The 23,405-nt window shown below is 36.8% G+C and overlaps 2 protein-coding genes across 15 annotated transcripts in view; both read right to left on the reverse strand.

Annotated features, from left to right (window-relative positions):
• LOC1278540 (homeobox protein extradenticle) overlaps positions 1 to 17,072 on the reverse strand; it is a 51,615-nt gene extending 34,543 nt beyond the window's left edge. For 2 of the 13 annotated variants that reach the window (XM_061651070.1, XM_061651065.1), the window contains exons 1-2: positions 16,078 to 17,072; positions 15,228 to 15,326 (exon numbers count right to left, since the gene is read on the reverse strand). The gene's annotated coding sequence lies outside the window, so the exon portion shown is untranslated. The remainder of the gene's footprint in view (positions 1 to 15,227; positions 15,327 to 16,077) is intronic. The other 11 variants (XM_318146.5, XM_061651064.1, XM_061651071.1 and 8 more) reach the window with 9 other exon arrangements.
• Positions 17,073 to 19,374: 2,302 nt separating this feature from the next.
• LOC1278539 (pre-mRNA-splicing factor 38B) lies at positions 19,375 to 21,988 on the reverse strand. 2 transcript variants are annotated; one of them, XM_318145.5, is made up of 8 exons: positions 21,885 to 21,988; positions 21,630 to 21,714; positions 21,357 to 21,554; positions 21,109 to 21,233; positions 20,891 to 21,026; positions 20,666 to 20,772; positions 20,520 to 20,589; positions 19,375 to 20,441 (listed from the first exon to the last, which is right to left on the reverse strand). In XM_318145.5, the coding sequence occupies exons 2-8, from the start codon at positions 21,643 to 21,645 to the stop codon at positions 19,999 to 20,001; spliced, it is 1,095 nt and encodes a 364-aa protein (XP_318145.5). In that variant the 5' UTR covers positions 21,646 to 21,714; positions 21,885 to 21,988; the 3' UTR covers positions 19,375 to 19,998. The 2 variants fall into 2 exon arrangements, with proteins under 2 accessions (XP_318145.5, XP_061507046.1); XM_061651062.1 differs by having other exon boundaries at positions 19,375 to 20,589.
• Positions 21,989 to 23,405: the final 1,417 nt, after the last annotated feature.

Consider the following 23,405-nt stretch of genomic DNA (forward strand, 5'->3'; position numbering starts at 1 on the left):
GAAATTCCCATATTAAATCAATTGGTAGCTTAGCATATAATTTAGCTAAATTTTAGGCTTAGTTATAGGTTATGGTCTTATTTGTAATATTTAATGTAAAGTTAGTTAGTGTAGTTTGTATAGCTAGGTTAGTTAGTTTAGTTAGCATAGTTAGATAGGATAGTTTCTAAAACAAAATTTGTGGGTTTTTTTTGTAAATTTTTCCCACGCTACTACTCAACATCAGAACAAAATCGAAAAATCCAGCAATTGCTACACAGAAAACATTAATGAGGAAAGCTAAAGAGTCGAACCCATTATCGCAAGGAAAATTTGTAAAACATAATTACATTTAATGCTTCAAATTCAAATAAACTACTACTACTACTACTACTACTATCGTCTAACTAGAGTCGCCAACAAATGTGCGAAGGAAAGCAGTAATTATCAAACTGATAAAGAAGATAGAAATCGCGAATTAGTTTTTCAGTGACTTAATGTGAATTGATGCGATATTGTGAAGATTGTGTATTGTGATTACTAGAAGATTGAATATAAGAATGTAAAGTGAAAGCGACCCAATAAGCATGTCCGCCATAGTTCCACGCCCTGAAAGTATTGCACATGAAAATTAAGAAAAAGACTGAAGCAGAGGCAAAGTGAATCATAATTGGAAATATTGAGAAATAAGATAAAGAAGCAATCCGGGTTGTATTTTTGCCGCTATCGGGTTTCTTGCCGGTTAAGCATATTGGATCATACAGGGGCGACCACCATAAGTCGGACACCTCATATATTCACCAATCTCTTTGCGACACCCTGGACAGTTGTTTTGACGATTTATTGAAAAACTTTTATCAACGAATCAGTTGAATATTAAAATAAATATTAACCGTCAATTGGATGGCATATTGGCATTTTCCTTTAATCCCGATAGAGGGCACTATCGAAGTGAAGTCGTGTGGCTATCTGCTGATAACGATCAGGTCGAGCAGTTCCGATAGTACAAATATTTCCAATCATGGCGGATTACGATCTTGTTATTTTTTCACTGTAGTCATTTTTAGCTACAATAAAATAACGTTGCTTTAAGAAACCCTTTTGTATCTCACATTGATTGTTAATTCGGGCGAAAGAATGAATTATGTTGGTAACGTCTCAATAGCATAGTTTAGGACACTCTTCGATGCTAAGTCCTAGCAAACAATCAGATCGATATCTTAAAAATTCACGATAACCATCCATAAATGTAAGAAAAAGCATGAAATTTAAAAAATGTCCTCTTAACATGCCAACATTGGCCATAATGGTACCAAAATCGTTTAATATCAGTTATTACAGGTCAATCGATCATCCAAATTAAGTAATATAGTAATTTTGAAGAGAGTATTATTGTTAGTCATAATTTAAAAGTTATAAAACCTCTAATCTTATGGTCGGTGGCTGCCAATGTCTCTGGCAATATAGAAGCTTTGGTGTGCACTTTTGAGTACGTATATTTGTCATTCTGTCGCGAAGCGCGAGCATTGCCTTTCTGTGAAAAAATCACAAACCCGCGACAATTTCGGTTGCCTTTGATTTTATTCTAAAACTTAGAAGTTTTTTTAGAACAAAGAGCTCCCAGAAAATTTGTCGCGGTACAAAATTTGGTCATCTAGAAGCAGTGTTAAGCGGAACAAATGTGTTTACAAATGGGAAGAAATGATGAACTATTGACTGAAAATTAACAAAACAGTTAATAATGAAGTTTTTTAATGGATTTAGTTGCGATTATGTACACGTTATTTGTTTACATTGCACATCAGCTGGTTGCTATGATGCATTATCTGGCAGATATTTCACCTGTCAAATACAGTGAACCCTCTCTTATTTGACACCTCTCCAATTTGAAAACCTCTCTTATTCGAACATTTTGCACAGTCCCTTGATTTCCAGTACATTTTTGTTCCTTTAATTTAGAAAACCTCTGAAATCTGTGTCCCTCTTATTTGTGTATGGTGTTGCCATGGTTATTGAATGATGTATGCTCAAATTGGCAATCCTGTTCGCAGTTTCCTATAGCAACAGTTAAGGCTGCATACAGGGTTTCGAATCATATAAGGGAATAGTTCAATCACTTAGGGGAATGTTGCAAATCGGTAGGGGAATATTGCATGCGCTGTGGAGCTGTCATCAGACTGTGGGTGCCGCTGTAAATACCTTAAAATATTTTCGTCAATCTAACTAACTTATCATGTTTAATTATGGCTCCGCAGCAGGATTTCTTTAGTTTATCATGTGTACAGCAGAATCCCACACGAAAACAACTCTAAACGATGTTTTTAAAAAAAACATCATCGGTATCAATTCGAAGCTTTTTACACCGGCACCCACCGTCTGATGACAGCTCCCCAGTACGCTTGCAACATTCCCCTAATCGATTGCAAAACTCCCCTAAGTGATTGCAAACATCCACAGCTTGCTTGCAACATTCCCCTACCGATTTGCAACATTCCCCTAAGTGGTTGAACTATTCCCTTATATGATTCGAAACCCTGTAATAAATGTTAGGTCTCTTTCTTGTTTGGATGGACCTTTCATTCACTTTGCACCTGTGTAATTTGAAAACTCCTCTTATTCGACAGTCCCATCCCCTCTCAAATAAGAGAGGGTTCACTGTAGTTCATTTCGCTGTATATTTCACCTCGTCTGGCCTTGCGGTGAGATTTACGCGGTAGCGCGAACCGATTAGTCTGAACTCACTGGTTGAACTTCAATTTTCTGCCAACTATTGAATATGTGCTTTCATTCTTGACTATGTCCGATTCATACTTCACAAGACCCAAATAAATATGACGTGGCCTAATAGAGGGTTCAAGTCGTCCGAATGTTTATTTACGGCGACCGAAAACGCTTTTACGATGCTGCATTGATCATTTGATCAAAAACCGTAGGAACGTTTTTACAGCTTGATGAAAAAGTTTCTATCGTTTCATCACAGCATAAAGGTTTTAGTTGTGGTGCATATGCAGAAGTATTGATGCAATTTCGGTCATTTTTAAAACGTTTGTCAAACGTTTAATGCCTTTTATTCTCATGCCGGTCTCATGGTACAGTCGTCAACTCGTACGACTTAACAACATGCTCGTCATGGGTTCACGCCCCAACTAGACCGTCCCACCATACGTAGGACTGACTATTCTGCTTTGGGGAATAATCCAAAAGTCACTAAAAGTCAACCCCACAAGTGGTACAGGCAGGCCTTGACTGACAACGATTTTTGAGGAAAAAAGAAAAAGAAGAAGAAGTCCTTTTATTCTACTTTATAAAGTTGTCGAGTATCATGAAATAGGGAGTATCAGGATAGAAATGTAGTGTAATTATCGATTATAACAAGAGCAAAGCCCAAAATAACAATCGTGTGCAACTCAAGAGTGCTAAAGCTAAGAGGCTAGCTTCCTGATTGTGGTTGTTTTTAAATGTTTCTTTATTTTGTAATTTATTTATGTATTAAAATTAAATTGTAATGTGATCAATTACAGTCTTTACCCAAGGTACAGGAACAATGCGTTCCGGACACATTCGCGTAGGTCGAATATCAAGTTTTTCAACCAAAATATATTTACAGTGGTGGTCTTCTAAAGTCGGACACCTTATATTTTCACCTATTAGGGAAAGTGTACTAATTATAGATATAGTTTATCATCAATTCGCACTTTTCACGATTGTATAAATTCGCCTTTTACATAATATTGAGGTCCTCTTTGTATTTTGGAAGCCTGAAATGTATACAACATGCACATATTTTTTAGTTTGATAAGTTTTTTCACACATTAATGAAAATTTCAAATAGGTGCTGCTTAAAAAGGGAGTGGGTGTGGTGTCGTCAAACGTTACGATTTGTTACATGGGGGAGAGGCGAAGTTTAACTTTTGTTACGTAACGCAAAATAAAATGTTTACCAAGTAACGTTGCATGCCGTTACTGCGACGACCACAGAGTGCGTGCTACTCGATTGGAAGCAACTGGCACGAAAATCATCTGTAACGCTGTAAACAGCTGTTATACCAATCCAACTCTTTACAAACGCAATTCGTTTCAAACAAATTGGAGATGGAGTAGATGCAGTCAGCTGTTTTTTAGTCACAGTTGATCATTGGTAGGCCCAAATTGAGGTGGCAAGATGGCGTGGAGGCGTCCGCTATTAAGGCCGGGATAACGGACTGGAACACGAAGGGGCGAGACCGTGAGCGGTTTCAGACACTCCTGAGGCAGGCCAAGACCGCAAAGCGGTTGTAGCGCCGGATAAGTAAAAGTAAGTGATCATTGGTCTTAATTTTATAAATACATCGAAAATGCAACACAAACTCTTGTAAAAATTACCGATTTAGTTTGTAATTTGTAAGACATGCCTAACATATTAAACATCACATGTTATGTGAAATAGAATAAGTAATTTGATGATGTTACAACATCTGAAACTAAAGAAACATTCCTGGAAAGATGGATGGATCGTTTACAAGTAAGTTTTGATTCTTTGCGGCTTTTAATACTTAACAACATTGGACTCATACGCCTATTTTCTTATGGAGATACCGAAACCGACTGCGTTTCGAAGACGTTTCCGATTTCGTAGACAATTCCGATTCCGGATTCTATTTCGATTCCGAAACCTATTCCGGAGCAAATTTCGGAGCCGATTCCGCAGCCAGTCTCGGAGCCGAATCTGGAATCAATTTCGGAGCCGATTCTAATTCCGGAATCGATTCCGACGAAAACTTCATTTTTTCCTTCAATAAAATACACTGTAGATTGTAGGAGATAACTTTTGACACTAAACTGCATGACACATTGTTTAAACTGAAAATTACAGCCATGCTGACAGACTTGCTTGAAAATTACTAATATCCTACAGTGCTGCTCGTAGCAAGATGGTAAGAGATGGCCAAAATCATGGTTGCACATTTTAATAGAATGATATTATATAAATGGAAGTTGCTGGCATGTAACAAATGAATTATAAATGTTTAAAAATGTTCCTATTTGATATAATAAATACATCCGTAGGTGCAAAAAGAAAAGTAACTGTTTTAAAGCAAAAATATTGGTCGTCATGGCCATTACAGGGTTTCCCACGTATTATTGGTTGGTTCCCATAAATGTTTGGTTGGTTCCCATTTTTTTTTTTTTTTTTTGGTGCTTTCCCACGATTTTTTGGCCGATTCCCAGAATTTTTTGGATCAATTGTATTTATTTATTTATTTATTTATTTATTTATTTATTTATTTATTTATTTATTTAAATCAAAGTGATCGGGCAGTATGCCTAAATAACTAAATGCTTACAGTGTACATGTTTAAAGTATGGCCCTAGAACTAACTCAAAAATGCTGACGCAGCTGATTAACGGATTGATTGAAATGCTGATAACCCTAACCTATCATCAACATAAATCATTTTGAGCAGTGGATCATTGGTACCAAAACCAGTCGATCGAAAAGGGCTTCTTAGTAGCTCTCTACTTCTAAGACCTCTAGAGGGAGCAGAAAAGCAAATAAAATTTAAAATGTCAGGTGCATCAAAATCTCCAATTAATAATTTATGCATAAAAGTTATCTGAGCAGTAGTTCTTATATGCTGTAAAGTCTCTAAGCCAAATAATAAACACCGAACATTATACGAAGGACATGGAATTTGGTTTGATATCCAATCGGACGATACCAATAAATTGTGGGAACTAACCAATAATCTTTGGGATACGATGAATAAATCGTAAGATGAGCCCAAAAAATTATGGGAACTGACCAATAAATCGTAGAAAACCCTGTATTGGTACTATGGTCATAATTGGTAAACTTAACCTATCTGACTTAGCGACATCCTAGACAGTTTTTCTTTTGTTTTATTGATGCATTGATATTTTTGATACCCGCTTTAAAATTACTCTGATATTTAAATTGGTTAATCCGGACGGTAAAGCGCATGGCCTAGCTTATGTAATACGCAGATGACCACCCAAACTCAACCTTTAACCGTCAACTCTACAACCGGATACCCGGGTATGAATTCGATTTTTAATCTTTAAACTTTTACACTTTTAACTTTTTACAGAGAAGTCGCAACGACAATTTTTTTTCATGTATCTTTAGACTTTTTTATTCTCTTTATTTTCGTGCAAAAAAAAAATTCCAAAAAATCGAACTATTTTTTTTCTTCGATATACTTTTTGTACCCCTTACCTCTACGACCGGCATACCCGGGTATCCCATACATATTGTATGGGGAATGAAACATTTTTACGCTAAAACTTTAATAACTTCTGTTCTAGTCGTAGGATTTGCATGTAATTTGAAGAGAAAGTGAATACATCATTATTCTTTGTCTTTGTTTTGTTGATAGAATTTTAAAAATTGTTTTGATTTTTTTATTCTTCAACTAATGATCACTCACTTTTGTATCAGTAACAACTTAGTAATACTGCAGATGTTACGGAACTAATTTATTATTTTTGTGCATGTTTCTTATTTTATCTCAGTTCTTGCTATTGTACATTATGGTTATATCGTACGAAAAGTGAAATTATTTTATGATAAGATATTTATGAAAATTTGTAATAGCCAGGAAAAGTTTATCGCGAAGTTTAATGTAAAATGTGTAACATAAAGGTAAAAATGGGTATATCCTACGATTTTTTGAATTATCGAATAACTGAAATTTATGAATTTTCAATGAGATATGTACATGACAGGGTGGCCACTCGAATCTGGATTTTAAATTCCCGGGTTTTTCCCGGTTTTTCCCGGATTTTTTGGAGTTTTCCCGGTACACTATGCTTCGCCTGCCGGTTTTATCGATACTTCAATTCCAAATAAGTATGTCATAGGTTTTCAAAAATCGTTATCTAGAAGATGGTAAGTAAACACGGGCATTACGGGAAAGGTGGACACTTGTCATAAAAACTGGATAAAAGTTATTAGTGAATTATTCAACAATATAATATCCAATCTGGAGGTGTGACAACACATTTGAGAACCATTTTTGGCATGATTTCTATCAAATTTGTACAAACAAAATTTCAATCGTGCACTCGTTTGTGGATCAAATTTGGCTACTATGGATCTTATGCTATTTAAATATGAATTTCTGTATATTTTCGGAAGTTTTATATGAGCAAAATACTGATGAAACAATGAAATTTACAAATATTGCTTTTTGGTGGTTTAGCATCATGACAATAACGTGTAAAGACCCCATGACATAGATATTTTTCATCTGCTATCAATTGTTAATTAACAGATGTCATCACACAACCTTAAAAAAGGTAAACCGGAAGTCATGGACCAACCAGCCACTGGAGAAAGCATACAAATCTGCAAAGAACGGATTTCCTGTTAAACAGCAGCCATGCATTATGCTGTTACTCGCACGACGCTGATGATGCATCTCACGAATAGATGCAGGAGATTTCAGTGGGTTTTTCTTAATTTTGGGACACTTTCTTGAATATGTTTTACGGGAAGTGTACTTTATGTGATAATAAAACAAAGTAGTAACGATCGAACTGCAGAAGCGACGCCACCTCAATCATCAGTGCCAGCCAGTGTGGGAACCCAGTCACCCGGGCGGAATGAAGCTACAGGCCCGGAACCAAAATGCAAAAAGCCAATGTACAGGCGATGTGTGATTGGGTAACCGTAAAATTGCTAAAAAGGACAAAAATTATCCGTTATGTTCAAAAATTTGGATCGCCCACTAAATCCACCGTTAAATTCGACATGACCGCAACTTCACGAGAGATGAATAACAAAAGACGAGTGCAAGGTAGATCGAATAGGCACACCATACCCGAAATATGCAAGAACCGATATCGGTGAATGTAAGTATTGCACCAGTGCGAATGAGAAGTATAGTACATCTATTGAGTACCATATGTGAGAAACGGAAAATGTTGTCCTTACACATTGGTGTGATGTTGCTGGCCTGTGGTAAGGTAACGGTTAGAACCTCACCGCATGCGATTTTGCCGCATGGGGCAAGAAAAGAGTTTTCTCAATTTTCTAGCTTTTCAAGGTATTATTATGATATTTTGTTGTTTCTTTATAAAGATAATCCTTATTTTATATGATTTTAGACATTTGACATCTGTAACAAAATCGCATGCGACGATGCGGCAATATCAAATGATTTTGATTTTGATTTTGATTCGCAAGTGCTGTCATTGACGTCAAATCCCATACAAAAGCATGCGGCAAAATCGCATGCGGCTAGGTTCTTACCGCTGCCTAAGTTGGGAACAATATACAAAACATCCCATTAATTGAAAATGCACTTAGTACGATGGTTAGCAGTGATAGCCAAAGTTTGTGATAATTTCCCAGTTTTTTTGGAGAATTTCCCGGGTTTTCCCGGTTTTTCCCGGAAAAATAAAATTCCCGGCTAATTCCCGGTTTTCCCGGTTTTCCCGGTTGAGTGGCCACCCTGACATGAGAAATCAAAGGATAAGTATAAACGATCTGTCAAGCTGTCTGTCAAATCTTTTCAGTTTCGCGGAAACTCTAGTACGCTCCGATTTTTGTTGATTCACATTGTCCGCATAAACCGAAAAGAGCATTTATTTTCTGTTAACTGTGAATCACATTTATATTTCATTTGCCATTATGGAAAGTAGTGACTGGCTTTCAATTGAACAACTGGATGAGCTTAGCCTTGAGGAAAGAGAGAGATATAATCAACAGAGACTGCAGGAAATGGCTGAAGAAGGAAGCGACGAAGAAGTTTTACTTTTTCCATCCACTGGCGAGGACCAAAATGATTGTTTAGTAAGTGGAGCTCTGAATGATTCTGACGCAGAAGAACTACAGGTCCCAGAATATAATCATATACAGGCCTATTATATTGTGTTCGACATTCGAGAAGATTCACTCGCACGTTCATTATGTTCATTTTTGTATCGTTTTGCTAGCGACGTTCCGCTTCGAGTAACTCATCGGCAGATTCGAGTCGACGAAGTAAAATTCCGTACCGTATTGCTCGAACAGGAAGGTGCATTCGAGAGATTTTCTGCCGACAGCTCAAGCTGTCGGAAACGCGCAAATTAAACCTCACAAAAAATTTAAGGTACTGTCTACGTGTGTAATTAAGTTTAACATAAGTTTATCAACACTCTCATCACTCATATTTACCTCATTCCTAACAAAATTATGGAAAAAAATGATTTTACAGAAGTGCTGAATCCGTTTGTTTACACTCACTCCGACCGCCGATTGCTTCGACCAGCTGTCAAACACACAGATGCTAGAATAAAAATGTCGACGAAACCTTCATCGATTCGAATGGCGAAAACAATACCAATTTTTCTCCCGTTGGACTCGAGTGCTTCCGACGGAATCGAATGTCATTCGAGTAAAATAATAGGCCTGATAGATTCAGGTGACGAGTATTCTGAAGAGTGGCTGGACGAGTATACTGCGGAAGAGTACAAATAAAAAAATGGCACTGTTTGGTCCAGCGAGCATCCTGGAAACACGCACAAAATCTTAGCACACAACATACTCAGATAAAAAAACACAGGTCCATCAAAAAACAAAAGGTTTAAGCATAGTTCATACATTTAAACAACTGCTGACAGAAGAAATGTGTGATTTGATTATTCGAGAAACGAATAGGAAAGCAATTCTATGCTTCCAAAATTCGAATGAAAGTGATCGGGTGCATTCAAAATATTGGAAGCCTCTGACAAGCTCAGAATTTGATGCATACATTGGGTTGCTTCTCTTAGCTGGTGTGTGTTACTACATGCCTACATGCTACATGCCAGTTACAGAGTTGTGGAAAACATCTTCCCATCCAATGTTTCGCGCTTCAATGAGCATTCAGCGATTCTGGTCGATCAGTCGGTTTATCCGTTTCGATGATGGTCAGACGCGACAGCAGCGGAAGAAGATGGATAAAGCAGCCGCTATATCTGATGTTTTTCAAATGCTCTACGCTAATTTAAAATCGGGTTATGTGCTTGGAACAAATGTCACCGTAGATGAACAGCTCTTTGCATTTCGTGGAGGCACAGGTTTTACGCAGTATATGCCGTCTAAACCTGCTAAATACGCAATAAAAGTTTGATGGGTTTGTGACTCCTTATCATCGTACCCTCTAAAAGGCCAAATATATACAGGCATGGCAATATCAGGTAAATAGATAGTTACATAATTTATCATACTCCCTAAAAAAATTAAGAGAGATATGATGTTTTCTTTTCTTTTTCTTGGTTAAAACATCAGGTGAAAGAGAACGAAATCAAGGAGAACGTGTGGTGAAGGATTTATGCGATATGTTCCGAGGAAGTGGACGAAATGTCGTTTGTGATATTTTTTTACATCGTACAATTTAGCACTCTCTCTAATGCTAGACTATAAATTATCAATCTTGGGCACTGTGAACAAAAAACGTACTTTTGTTCCAGCATTCTTCGTCAACCCAAAAGGAAGGATACCTGAATCAACCTTATTTGGGTTCAGTGAGAATGTATGTTTATGTTCATACGTCCCAAAAAAAAAAATAAGTGCGTTATCCTCATGTCTACTTCTCACTATGACATGGAAATAACAGGACCTAAGAATAAGCCTAAAATGATCGACGACTACAACAAATTGAAAGGCGGTGTCGACAATATGGACAAGTATTTGTCAGAATATACCACGAAAAGAAAAACTAATAGGTGGCCACTGGCTTTTTTTTTACAATATGCTAGATGTAGCAGCTCTTGCTGCATTCGTATTGTACAAATAAAATAATCCTCAATATAACACGTCCACAAACAAGAGACGTATGTTCCTTCAACAACTGTGTGAACAATTGGCAATGCCAGAAATAGAAATTCGATCAACTGATATACAAATTATGCTTCACTTCGGGCCACGTAGAGGCCACGGTATAGAGGCTATGAAAGGAGGTCCTATAAAATCACCAGATACAAATGAAACAATGACTCCAACTAAATGGGACGCTAGTGGTAGGGTTAAGCACACCGGGACACGTTTCCTTTGTGTTAAAAAACGACCTACTAGAAAAGTTTGCGATTAATGTAAGAAACCAGTTTGTACACAGCACTCCAAAATTATAACAAAGTGTGATCATTGTGGGGACTGAAATCAAATCAAAATTTATTTTCTTACTCTTTTTTCTTTTGCGGAATGTAAATTAAGCTTATATATTTATAAGGAAAAGTATGTTTGAAACAATTAATTTAATAATGTTTCCTGCGTTTGAACTACACGTTAAAAAAGTTTAAAATAAATTATGATGAATTAATTCCATAATATATGCAGTATTATTGACTTGTTTTTGGTACCAAAACGAGTAATCATTAGTTGAAGGTTATATAAAAATTATTAAATGAATTTTTAAAATTCTACCAATAACGCAATGTCAAAGAACAATAATGTATGGACTTTCTATTCAAATTTCATTCAAAAACTACGACTAGAACAGAAGCTAGCCGGCATCGCGAATAAATGAACTCTTTTTAACAGTCGTTTAAAGTTCATTTTGGTTTAACCGAGTTCATTTGTTGTTCATTCCTGTTAAAATAAACGACCGTCAAAACAGTTAACGACTGCTCGATATCGCATATAGGCAAACACGGGGAAAAAATTCGAGCAGTATAATTAAACGACTGTTAATTTGTATCGCATACGCTCTTGACAGTCGTTTGTTTAACGACGGCATAGGACCAGTCGTTAAAATTAACAAATGAACTCAATGCGTTCGCGATGCCAAATTCTAGCAATTTTTAACGACTCTGGTTAATTTTTAACGACTGTTAATTTTAAACCAATTCTTTCGCGATACCAGCTGCTATTAAAGTTTTAGCACAAAAAAGTTTAATTCCCCATACATAATGTATGGGATACCCGGGTATGCCGGTCGTAGAGATGAAGGTGTACATTTGGTCATTGACACAACGGTTAATAATTCATATCAAATGGTTTGTGGCGACACTGGACAACAAGCAGCGTTACGTAGTGTTACGAGGTAACGTTTCTCGCATGGCTCAACATGCACCAATCGCTCAACTCATGACCATCGATCTTCATCCACGAAGACGAACCCGAACGAGGACGAAGGCAAACGAGACCGCAGACGAGATGAAAACTGTCCAACGTTCTGTGGAACGCATACATTTCATACATTTTATCACATTTATGCATAGTGTGCCGAGATTTTAAAAGATATCGGTCTGAATTTTTGCAGCGACATAGATGAAGAGTGTGAAAAAGTTTTCCGATGAGTGGTCTAGTGACAGTTTAAATCCAGTCTCGTGATACAGTCGTCAATTCGTACGACTTAAAAACATGCCTGTCATGGGTTCAAGCCCCAAATAGACCGTGTCATACGTAGGACTAACTATCCTGCTATGAGGAGTAAGAAGAATAAGAAGAAGAAAAATAAGAAGAAGACAACTGTTCAGGGTGCAGCAAAGTCAGATAATAGCTGGCATCGCGAATGAATTGGTTTAAAATTAACAGTCGTTAAAAATTAACCAGAGTCGTTAAAAATTGCTAGAATTTGGCATCGCGAACGCATTGAGTTCATTTGTTAATTTTAATGACTGGTCCTATGCCGCCGTTAAACAAACGACTGTCAATAGCGTATGCGATACAAATTAACAGTCGTTTAATTATACTGCTCGAATTTTTTACCCGTGTTTGCCTATATGCGATATCGAGCAGTCGCTAACTGTTTTGACAATCGTTTAATTTAACAGGAATGAACAACAAATGAACTCGGTTAAACCAAAATGAACTTTAAACGACTGTTAAAAAGAGTTCATATATTCGCGATGCCGGCTAATGAGGGCCTTTCTGACCAACGATCGATGATGATCGATAGATAGCGATAAACTTGATGAATAAAAATGAACTTCAGTTATATGTATAACACGACCCAGGAAACAAAAATTTCATAAAATGAATAAAAAACGAACCAAAAAGATCCATACTGACTATAAAATGAACAGAAATAAATTTCAACAATCCCCCAGTGGACATATTTTGGCTAAAAATGAACCAAAAACCTGTTCATCGATGAATCATTGTACAGAATGAACTATCGGTGGTCATCGATCGGTCATTGGAAACCGCCCCAATAGGTGAAAATATGAGGTGTCCGACTTTAGGTGACCGCCACTGTATATGTGATTGATACAGGGTTTTTTACTTGATTTGACAAGCTATGTTGAATGCAACTGCAGTAGTGAAGGGTCAGACGATTCATTTCACGACTTGACTTTAAGTCGGGTGCGATCCAATCGGAATCAATAGCGAGCCGTTGGTGCAGCGGGTGCGCTAGGTCGGAATCAAATCTGATCCACGTGTGTAACGAGTTCGGGTTGACCCGAATTTTCAGTAGGTGCGGGAAACCATAAACGGCTCCGACCCGTTGATGCAACGAGTTCGGGTCGGCTCAGGTCAGTCCGAACCGTGATTGCAGCGAGTTCGGGACTACTCGAATAATGAGTAGGTGCGAGAAAGCATAAGCAACTCCGACCCGTTGGTGCAGCGAGTTCGGATCGGGTATTGAACCTACCTTGACCCGGCCCGACTCGAGCGACTTACGTTGGGACATTTTTTCGGTTCCAAATACAGTCGAACTTTAAAATTCATTGAGAAAGGAGTAAATTTGTAATATTTATTCAAAATCATATCGAATAATTAATTTAGTAGCTAAAAAAACCCATTACATGCCAAATTACATGAAAATTCGCTATATTTTGGCAGGAAATTACGTGATTCGACTTACGCGGAAATTCGAGATACGCGATTTCTTCTCGGTCCCCATTAATAGCGTATCTCGGGGACAGCCTGTACACGCTGTCCATTGTACAGTATGTTCCCGAGATCCGCGGTTTATGCGTTCCAGAAGCATCCGCATAAACGTTTCTAATTAATTCGTTTTTCTGCCAAAATATAAACGTTTGATGGATATTTTTGATAACATTAAGTACTTTCATACACTAATTTATTTAATTTGAACATTGCAGAAAATTCTTCTGCACTAACCTGCCCGGTACTGGTGCAGTTACTATATTTATCTTTTTAATCAAATATGACTACTTTTGACCGAACGCTGTTCTTCGTACGATTTTGGTTGTCAAAAGTGTGGATTATCGAGGTTCGGATTACCGAGCGTATAAGGTAGTTTCCGAAATACACGGTACTTCTTATACGAGGATTCGGAGATGCGCGGTTTTCTAAATTTGTCAATTCTTTGAGCAAATTGTACGGATTTGCAACATCCATTATGAAATACCAAATAATTTCCGTATTGATCAAATGTTAGAAACAATTTAAAGAGGTTTGAAACTCTTATATTCAGCCAGAATAATATCAAATATGTAATATAAAGTGGCTAAAACCACCCCCATATTTTGGCAGGAAATCACGAGATTCGACTTCCGCGGAAATTCGAGATACGCGGTATTTTGCGGACGTTAACCGTGTATCTCGGGAACCGCCTGTAAATGTAACGCTAATCAGCAAGAAATTTAAAAAATACAAAAAATTATATATATTACACATTTTACTTTTAACTGTAAAAAACTAAATGTTCGTACATGCGAATCGTCGTAACTCGAGGGGGTCTTAACCCGGGGGACGCCCATATACGAAAAACCAGAAATGTTGCCATTGAACAAATGTTGCCGCAACATGTTCATAGACCCAAACCTATGATAACATTTTTAATCTTTATTTTTGTTTGACCGATTCACGACTCCCACACAGTTTAATAAACGAACAAGACTCGACCAAAAACAAAGATAACAGCAGAGGTTGTTCTTGTTGATTAAAGATTTCATATCGTGAACCAAAGAGTCAACTAAAGATTCTTCTTTGAATGCTATTGCGCGGGCGCGTTCTGTATCATCTTTTACTTTGTGAAGGAATGACAATGAGGAAACGAACTAAAACACAAAATAATTGTAAACCCTTCTTTCCGTTGCCATGCGTCAACAACGTACTCTCAAGTCGGTTCAATTTACATGTCCTACCATTCATCCATATAATACGCGTAAACGCATCACGCTTTATAAAGAGAAAAAAACTAACGTGTAGCTACGACTGTGCACTGTACTACGAATTGGCAGCACCAGCAATAGGCAAAAAAAAATCCCTAGATTTGAAGTTGCCGACTCACTCATTTTGACTCACAAAGTTCATCGAAATACACACACCACTCATGCAGCCCATTAATATATAAGCACCATTCACTTACCGGTTGTTTCGTTGGATGTATACCACTCGTTGAAACTACGAAATGCCAACTTATTTAGACCAGAGTATGTTTTCCTTGAAGATCCTGCATTCAAGAAAACTGTTGATACATTAAATACAAAATGGATAACAAAACATCAACAAACACAGAGCATACACATTGATACACTTTGAAGCGCTTTTAAAATAATTACACGCGCTAATGATGTTTATTTTATCACATATTTTCGCTGGAACACTCAAATGCTCTTGATGTTACAAATGCAGAAATGTGAGTTGAAAACATTCAGACGTGGTTATACTACACGTTTTTCAGACGGATGGCAACATATATATTGAGAGTATGTTAATAGAAACAAGTATCGACGGATATTTCCAAAGCAACGTATTATAATATTGATGAAGGCTCATCCATAGGCTCGATAGCGCGTTAATTTTAGATACACAAACGTACATTATTTGTTGTTTTTGTTTATAGCCTTTGAGTCTATTATCTTCATGCGTCTTTAATACATGATCATTTATCACTTTTGTTTATATTGGACACACAATTATTTGTATATAGTACTAACTTGTATAGCACAAAAGATTCCACACGATTTAGGTCAATTATAAAGAAATAAAAGTTAAACCTTGTAATAGACAAATCCGTAAGGAAACCAAATTTCATGCACGACGGTGAACATGTCGTAAGAATTAAGAGTCAATAAGGCGCTGTAATATTCTATCACGATGGTCGATTTTGAATATTATTGATACAATGGCATTCTTAGGCCAATCAACATAACCTCATAGGATGTAAAACTGAAAATTTATGTGATACAAGACTCAATTTTTACACTCGCACTCACTCGTTTTATTCCAACACTATCTTTTCCACAAACAAATCCACCAAACAGCATACATACTAAGCTACAACTCGGATTCTTTAGCTTACTTGATATATATTTTCTTGCAACACGTTTACAAATTACATTGCGCCTCGAATTACATATCCGTAAACTTCCCTGATTTTTTAAACTTAATCAAACATCAGCCGCTATTATTTACGAATATCGGCAAAGTAGTTCAAATGCATTTAAAACCTTATTTTCAAATTTTTTGCTTTGCGTTTTTCATAAGCTCATCCTCTAGATTTGTTTCAAGTGCCAATTCGTTGGCTCCTTTATTCCGTGTTAAACGCATACTCCGGCTTTCTATGTTAAAGATGGCGTCGCTTTATTTTACTTTACCTTGTACAACCAACACCTGTTCCTTACGCGATAGTTCGATTACAGTTTACAGTTTACAGACATAAACGTTGTTTAAGGACATATCAGAGTAATGTTTTTAATACACTGGAATTCACAAACAAATTTTACACATAAATAGACACCTAATTCTTTTCAGCTATCGAACATCATGACTGCACACACCGAAGCTTTCTAACGAAATGCTTCACGCATACTACTCATTCTGCAAACGTATACCCTCATCATCTATAGATGACATTTGCTGTTGTGTATGTGAGAACAGAACTCGTGTAGTTGTGATACTTGACCCGTTTGTATTCTTCACACTTATACTATGAACTCAACAACGTATCTTCCTAGCGTTCCATACAAACATTTCCATGGACACTCTAAGTTATGAAAAATTCATGCCTGTAAAAAAAATATCATTAACTTGATGTAATGCAGATATTCCGATTAAGAATATGATTTAGCATAATATGCACTGCTTATATTGTTTGAATGGGATAGACAAAAAATAATTAAGAAGGAGTTATATATTTTTGTAAGTGTTTAGAGTAATATAAGGATGTAATAATAATTTTGTTTTCAGCAAATCTTAAGATACCAATCATACATCAGTGTGTGTAACTACATTATGGAAAGAGGTGCGGCTGCAAAATGCAGGGATGGTTGGAATTACAGGCGGTCCCCGAGATACACGGTTAATGGGGACCCAATTGACATTTTCGAGTACGAATAATCGGGAATTCGAGCAAATTCCCTTAAACTGGAGCCTTAAACTTCCCTTAAACTGCACCAGTTTAAGGGAATTCAGAAAAAAGTCGTTTAAAATCAACTGTGATGCGGCTTTTTCGTTACTTTCTTCTACATGTAGATGTTTCCTATCGTTTTAGTTGGCCAAGTTCCCATTTTATACTAAAATAATATCTTTTTTTATATAAAATAACGTCACACAAAATTTGCTTTTGTTTTTCATCAAAAAACCATAGCTTTGAATGAAAAGTGACCTCGACGGCATCGTCCATCGATAGAGGAACGTCTAATTTACGAACGCACCAAATCTTGGCGCTTTCAACACACTTGATCACATACTAATCCAAAATTTCAAGCGTATCGAGTACTACCGAGCAGATATGGGAAAACAATTTCGAGCAAATGTCACTTGGGATACGACTAACAAGGCCGTTCTTACGAGATGTTAAGAAATTTTGGAGTTTGAAGAATAGAAGAAAATTAATCTGGGTGGATAATGAATTATTAAACTTGATTTCAATATTCAATTTAGGAAAAAAAAACACATATAAGTAAAACTTTCTGACGCAATTCGTTTCTTTCAAAATTAAAGAAATTAAAATCCATAATTTGTGGGTTTGTTCACGACACATTCGCTTTGATAGTTTTAATTTTTTTTTCTCAGTTCGTCTTCTTTTTATTCCAAACCACAATTTATAATAGCAGAAGCAATTTCTTCAGAAACAGAGCATTTTCTGAAATTCAAGTAATTGTTGCATAGCTTATTGCTTACATCAGTGGGCTCCAACCTGTGGTCTGAGGCTTTAACAGACGTAGTCCTCGAAAGAATTTATTTTTGAAAAACAAAAGCTCATTAAACATATTGTGCATCTTTTTCCCACATATTTTAAGCATATTTTTGGTCAAAAACTTTGAGCTTAGTCTAAAAAATTTATTTCCTAAATAGATATGGGCCGCGGCAAATGTATTTTCAAAACCAAGTGGTCCGCGATCCTAAAAATATTTGAGAGCACTGGCATACACGGTCGATTTTTAAGAGCAGTCGAAATCAACATATTCCAATTACAACACTGAAGAACGAAAGCAAAGAGCATAAAGCATAAAGAGTTTAAAAGTATGGACTGTACATGGAACAAATGATAGCGGATTTAACTTTATCGGGTTCATTTGCAATTATCTTGGCCGATTTAAAAAAAATAAAAACTAAAATTTTATCTACTAGATAGAATGAAATAGGGAAACTGATTTGCATTCTGTAACGAGTCCAAGAAGTTTGAGAAAAGAGGTTAAAAAAACTTTGTTATCTCTTTCTTTTTCTTCTATTTGGAGTATGGTCTTAGGCGGACTTGCCAGTCTATGGCTTTCGAGACTTACTCAGTACCACACGTACCCGAATAATATTCTGTCCTTGCTGCGGGAAAACGGTCCGTTCTAGACTTGAACCCATGATGGGCATGTTGTTGAGTCGTATGAGTTGACGACCATATTACGTGACCGCTCCTCTTATTTATCTCTTATCGAGTAGAAATGCAACACTGATCAATAATGCGAATGTATAATTTTTTATCACTTCAAACCCAAGTAGATTATTATTTGAAGGACATCAATGTTGAGCTTAAGAAGTGGCCAAAATAATTGTAAACTAGTACAACGCCGTTATATGTACAGTAGGTGACCGCTAACTGGATGTGTTTTAACTGGAGTGCTTTTTAACTGGAGGTTCGCTAACTGGAGTTACTCGCAGTTAACGAACACGTCAAAACATGAAACATCCGGAATCTCATGAAGAGAAATTTATTGCAAATGTGCATTTTTCAAGCAAATTTAGGGTCTTTTGTCTACGTTTGCTATTAATTTATGTTATTACACGAATTACTATACTTTATATCAACATAAATGAAAAAAAAAGTTTGGTATGTTTATTCCAGTCAACGCCAATCAAAACAATCAATCCATAGAAACGTCACTCCAGTTAGCGAACATTGTTCGTTAACTGGAGCTTGTTTACCTCTCAGTTAGCGGTCACCTACTGTATCATAAGTTGTTGGAACATCCTTACATTGCCATTTCCATTACCGAATTAAAAAAAAACATCTGTATGACGTCAACAAAAACGGGCCATTCTATTGCTTTGAGGTAGTCGAAAAAGTCGGCTTAACATAGTTTGTTCTACTTAGTATTATATTATACTTGTTCTTATTAGTATTATACTTTTACAAACTCAACTGTGCAATTGGTGAATTGTTTAACAATATATATGAAATAAGGATTCAAACAAAGCAGAATGCATGTTATCGATGAGGTACTAATGTTAAGAGGATGAGAACCATAAGTTTCATGAGGTAATTCAAAAGCTGTTGTAACTTTAGAGTAAACATATCTAAAGAAACCAACCTCTTTATCCGGAATTGATAGAAATGATACAATATGTTAAAGAAATCGATACAATAAGTAGTGCATGTCGTTTCATCGGCGATATTCGTGAGGGGCTGTTCAACTAGGAAAAGTAATCCCGTTTTATTGTTTCGTTGATTACAACGTTGCCACAATAGTTAATGTAGCGAAACAAATCAAACTCCCTATATATTTCCGAATCAGGATTATCGGAAAAAAAAATTATAATTTTCTCCAAATAGTTCGAATCAGGACTATCAAAAATTTCCAACAGTACTGTCTCGTCGACGTACTTTACACATTTAAAAACGAGCACGTCATTGATGTATTGTGTCCTAGAAAAGTACAAGGGAAAAATATGTATATACAGCTCAACTTATGGAAAAAGCTTCAACGGTGTCTTCGATCACGGTGATGATGATCGCGTTCACGATAATCTTTACGATCAGGACTGCGATCCCGCGATCGGTCGCGTTCACGATCACGATCACGTTCCCTGTGTCTTTCTTTAACTCTTTCTTTTTCTCTGTACCTATCACGATCTCTATCACGATCCGATTCTTTCCCACGATAATCTTTGCGAGTACGAATGTGTCGATCATCACCATACTGGTCGTAACGAGTCGTCCGTGCATCTCGATCACAGTGTGCAGACACATTTCGTTTATCAACTTTTTCTTTAAATGATTCCTCAGCCCGTTCAAAACGAAATGATTCTCGCTCGTCTGTAGATGTGCTCGGCCCGCAACCCCTGGAAACGCCTGACGTTCCTGACAATCCTCCACGATTTTGTTTCGCACCGACGGATACACCACCGCGATCCGGTTGTGCAACTGCGAATGAAACACCATTTTCTTTTGCATAATTGTCAAGTTTTCCATCAATTTGCTTTTGAATTGGAACAGGTATACGTGGGAATAATGTTGAAAACCAGTCAAGTTTTGTCAACCATTGCCGTATCATTTGTCCTATGGTCATTATCTACAATAAAACAATAAAAAACATAATGAGATAGAACATTACTTGTTGCATATTAAGCCTATATGATTTGATCTACCTGTCCTCCGCCAGCTTTGACATCAATCTCCTCTTCATCTAACAGGTACGGCTCATACCATTCAAACAGATCAGATGGTGGTTGAGTGTATCGCAAGTACATAAAACCTATGGTATAAATTGAATTTATTTTAGCCCAGTAAAATTGTAATACCTTATTGTTCATAAACTATCTACCAAAGTGCCAGTAGTCATCAATCAGATTAAAATTAAAACAATTACTCACCTAATGCTCGTATGTAGGGGGAATCGCCGTGAGACAGTAGTCCATTAACTTGTTTTCGTGTTAATCGTAAAGTGTAAAGTTTGTAGAGCAGACAAAAAGCAGTTGAAACGATCCCTCCAGCTCCGACGCCTCTAACCTGAAAAATACGAAAAAGAATGTTTGTTGGTCTACGTTAGACCGTGAAAAAAGAAACAAATTTAGCCCGTGGTATAACTTACTCCTCCACACATTCCTGTCTGGCCCGCGGTTTTGCGAGAGCCTCTTTCCCATGGTTCTAAGTGTTTCACTTGATAGTATATTTCGTCTACAACTTCATGGTAAGTCTTCAGCTTAAACAAGGACACTGTTGGTATATGAAAAGTTTGAAATGTAATATATTTCCGTCGAAACGAACAAGCATTACTGCCTTGAACTCATTCCAAATAAAAATAATAAAAAAAACATTTGGAAAACGTATTGTTATTACCTTTAAAATAACTCGAACCCTGTATGTTCGCAAGAATTAAAGGGTTCAAGTTCATCGATGTTTCATTCCCCCAGAGTGGTAGCGCATTATTTTGCTTCGTTGATTTTTTGGGAACACTTGCTTGATTCGATGCATGCGGACTTGGCTGAAGGTGCTGAGTTTGCTGCAAACAATAATACTCTTGCTGTCCATGTCCATCTGTAGGAATACCAAATAATTTCGTTCAACATACAGAACGCTCTTTACATACATTATTCTGTTGATTCAACTCACTGTTATCAAATTCCATATTGGTAACAAAACTCTTGGCAACAAAAAGTTTACATGGGATAGTTTTGATAAATTTTAGTAGCAGTAGCTGAAATTACAGGTAAAGGGTTAACATTAATTCACCTCACTAGCTCAGGATGAACAAAATGACAAAATTGTCGGAAACATCATATGTGACGTATGTGAATGTTTTCTTAGATCGTTAGAAATTATAACAAGTATATGACAACCCTATATGATATGTGAATTCCTTGATACCTTGATCAATTAACTTCAAAACTTTAACACATAATATTGGTCAATGATGATAGCTAGATGTGACTGCGGGTCAAACCAAACAATTTAATACAATTTCCAAGGACCGTAAAGATATCAGGTCAAGTTATAAGCCCGTTTTGACAGCTAGGTGGAAGAAGAATCGACGAAGAAAACTGACAGTTAGTTTTCCGAGTTTGGCGAACGCTTCAAGTTCTCGAAGGAAAATTTCCATTTGAAATCACGGGCTGTGTTCTAATAAACTAAAATATTCACCCAAATTGATCTCCACCAAATATCGACCATGCAATACGTAAAAAATCCATCAATACATATACAAGCGGAAAACCATCTGTCAAAATCGGAGCCCAGGGGGGGGATCGCCAAAAGCGCTATAACTACACCTCATTATACATTCCACCTTGACAATTTCTATTTTATTTCTGCAATTTGATAACTAAGGCAGCGGTCTAATCTTGTTGCGCGCAACATTGTTGCTCGGCAACATATCGCTGAGGTGGTCTATGAATGTTGCTGGCAACATTTCGCTTTGACATTGTTTAGCGTAAAAAAATTGCCAATTAACAGCTCAGAGATTATTTTTTATCATTCACTTGTTGAATAAAGTGTTGAAAAAATGAAATATACACCAAAAAATTTATTATAAATGCTTAAAATCCAAATTTAGCGGATGTCAACAAAACGCACACTGCTGCTGTGTCATTTCATACACCCGATTACCACGACCAAGGTAAATAGAAAATGTTGCCAGGCAAAAATCAAATTGGTTTGAATTTGGCTGGCAACAAAGTTGCGCGAGCTGTCAAAATCCATACATTTTGCCAGCAACAATGTTGCGCGCAACAAGATTAGACCAGTGCCTAATTGACGTATGATACGACAAGGTTTATACATATAGACACATAATAGCTCAGGGGAAGCCGGAAGCAAGCAACCCAAGCGAATTTTTTAATGGATAACCCGCAAACAAAAACGAGCAGTTAGGGCGGTGGCAACGCTTTTTCGCATGCGATTTTATCGGACGGCAGCTGTGGACGGCCTGTCAAATTTTTGTATGGGAGCGTTTCTACATACACCGAGACTGCAGCTGAGAGATGGCTGTGAGAGAATTGACAACCGGTTTCTCACGCTGGTGTGTGTAGAAGCTCTGAAAAGCGCCGAGATGAGACTTTTAAAATGATGTTGAAAAAATCTATTTTAATCATTAAAATGAAGCCAAAAAAGTTTCTTTTACTTTTTAATAATATGTCTACAATTATTAGACGGCAAAAATGCAAACTATAATTGATAATTGATCACTATAAACTGCCAATTCACTTTTTTTTCTGCTCCATCGTTCTTTGCATGCCGAGGAGAATTCTCTCACCGAAAATGCTGTCAGTCGCTGTCAAAGTATTCTGTCAGTTATTTTCTCAGCTGCATTCTCGGTGTATGTAGAAACGCTCTGGGATTTGACAGATAACGTCGGACGACGAAATCGCAAGTCCAACGTTATCTGTCAAA

Source organism: Anopheles gambiae, chromosome 2, assembly GCF_943734735.2.
Source record: "Anopheles gambiae chromosome 2, idAnoGambNW_F1_1, whole genome shotgun sequence".
NCBI lineage: Eukaryota > Metazoa > Arthropoda > Insecta > Diptera > Culicidae > Anopheles > Anopheles gambiae.

What these genes read in the sequence shown, in the direction of transcription:
- LOC1278539 (XM_061651062.1), bottom strand. An exon ending in GGGTTCGAGTTATTTTAAAG is followed by an intron (nt 21,234 to 21,356) that starts GTAATAACAATA and finishes ATATACCAACAG; the next exon opens with TGTCCTTGTTTAAGCTGAAG. An exon ending in CCCCTACATACGAGCATTAG is followed by an intron (nt 20,773 to 20,890) that starts GTGAGTAATTGT and finishes TTTATACCATAG; the next exon opens with GTTTTATGTACTTGCGATAC.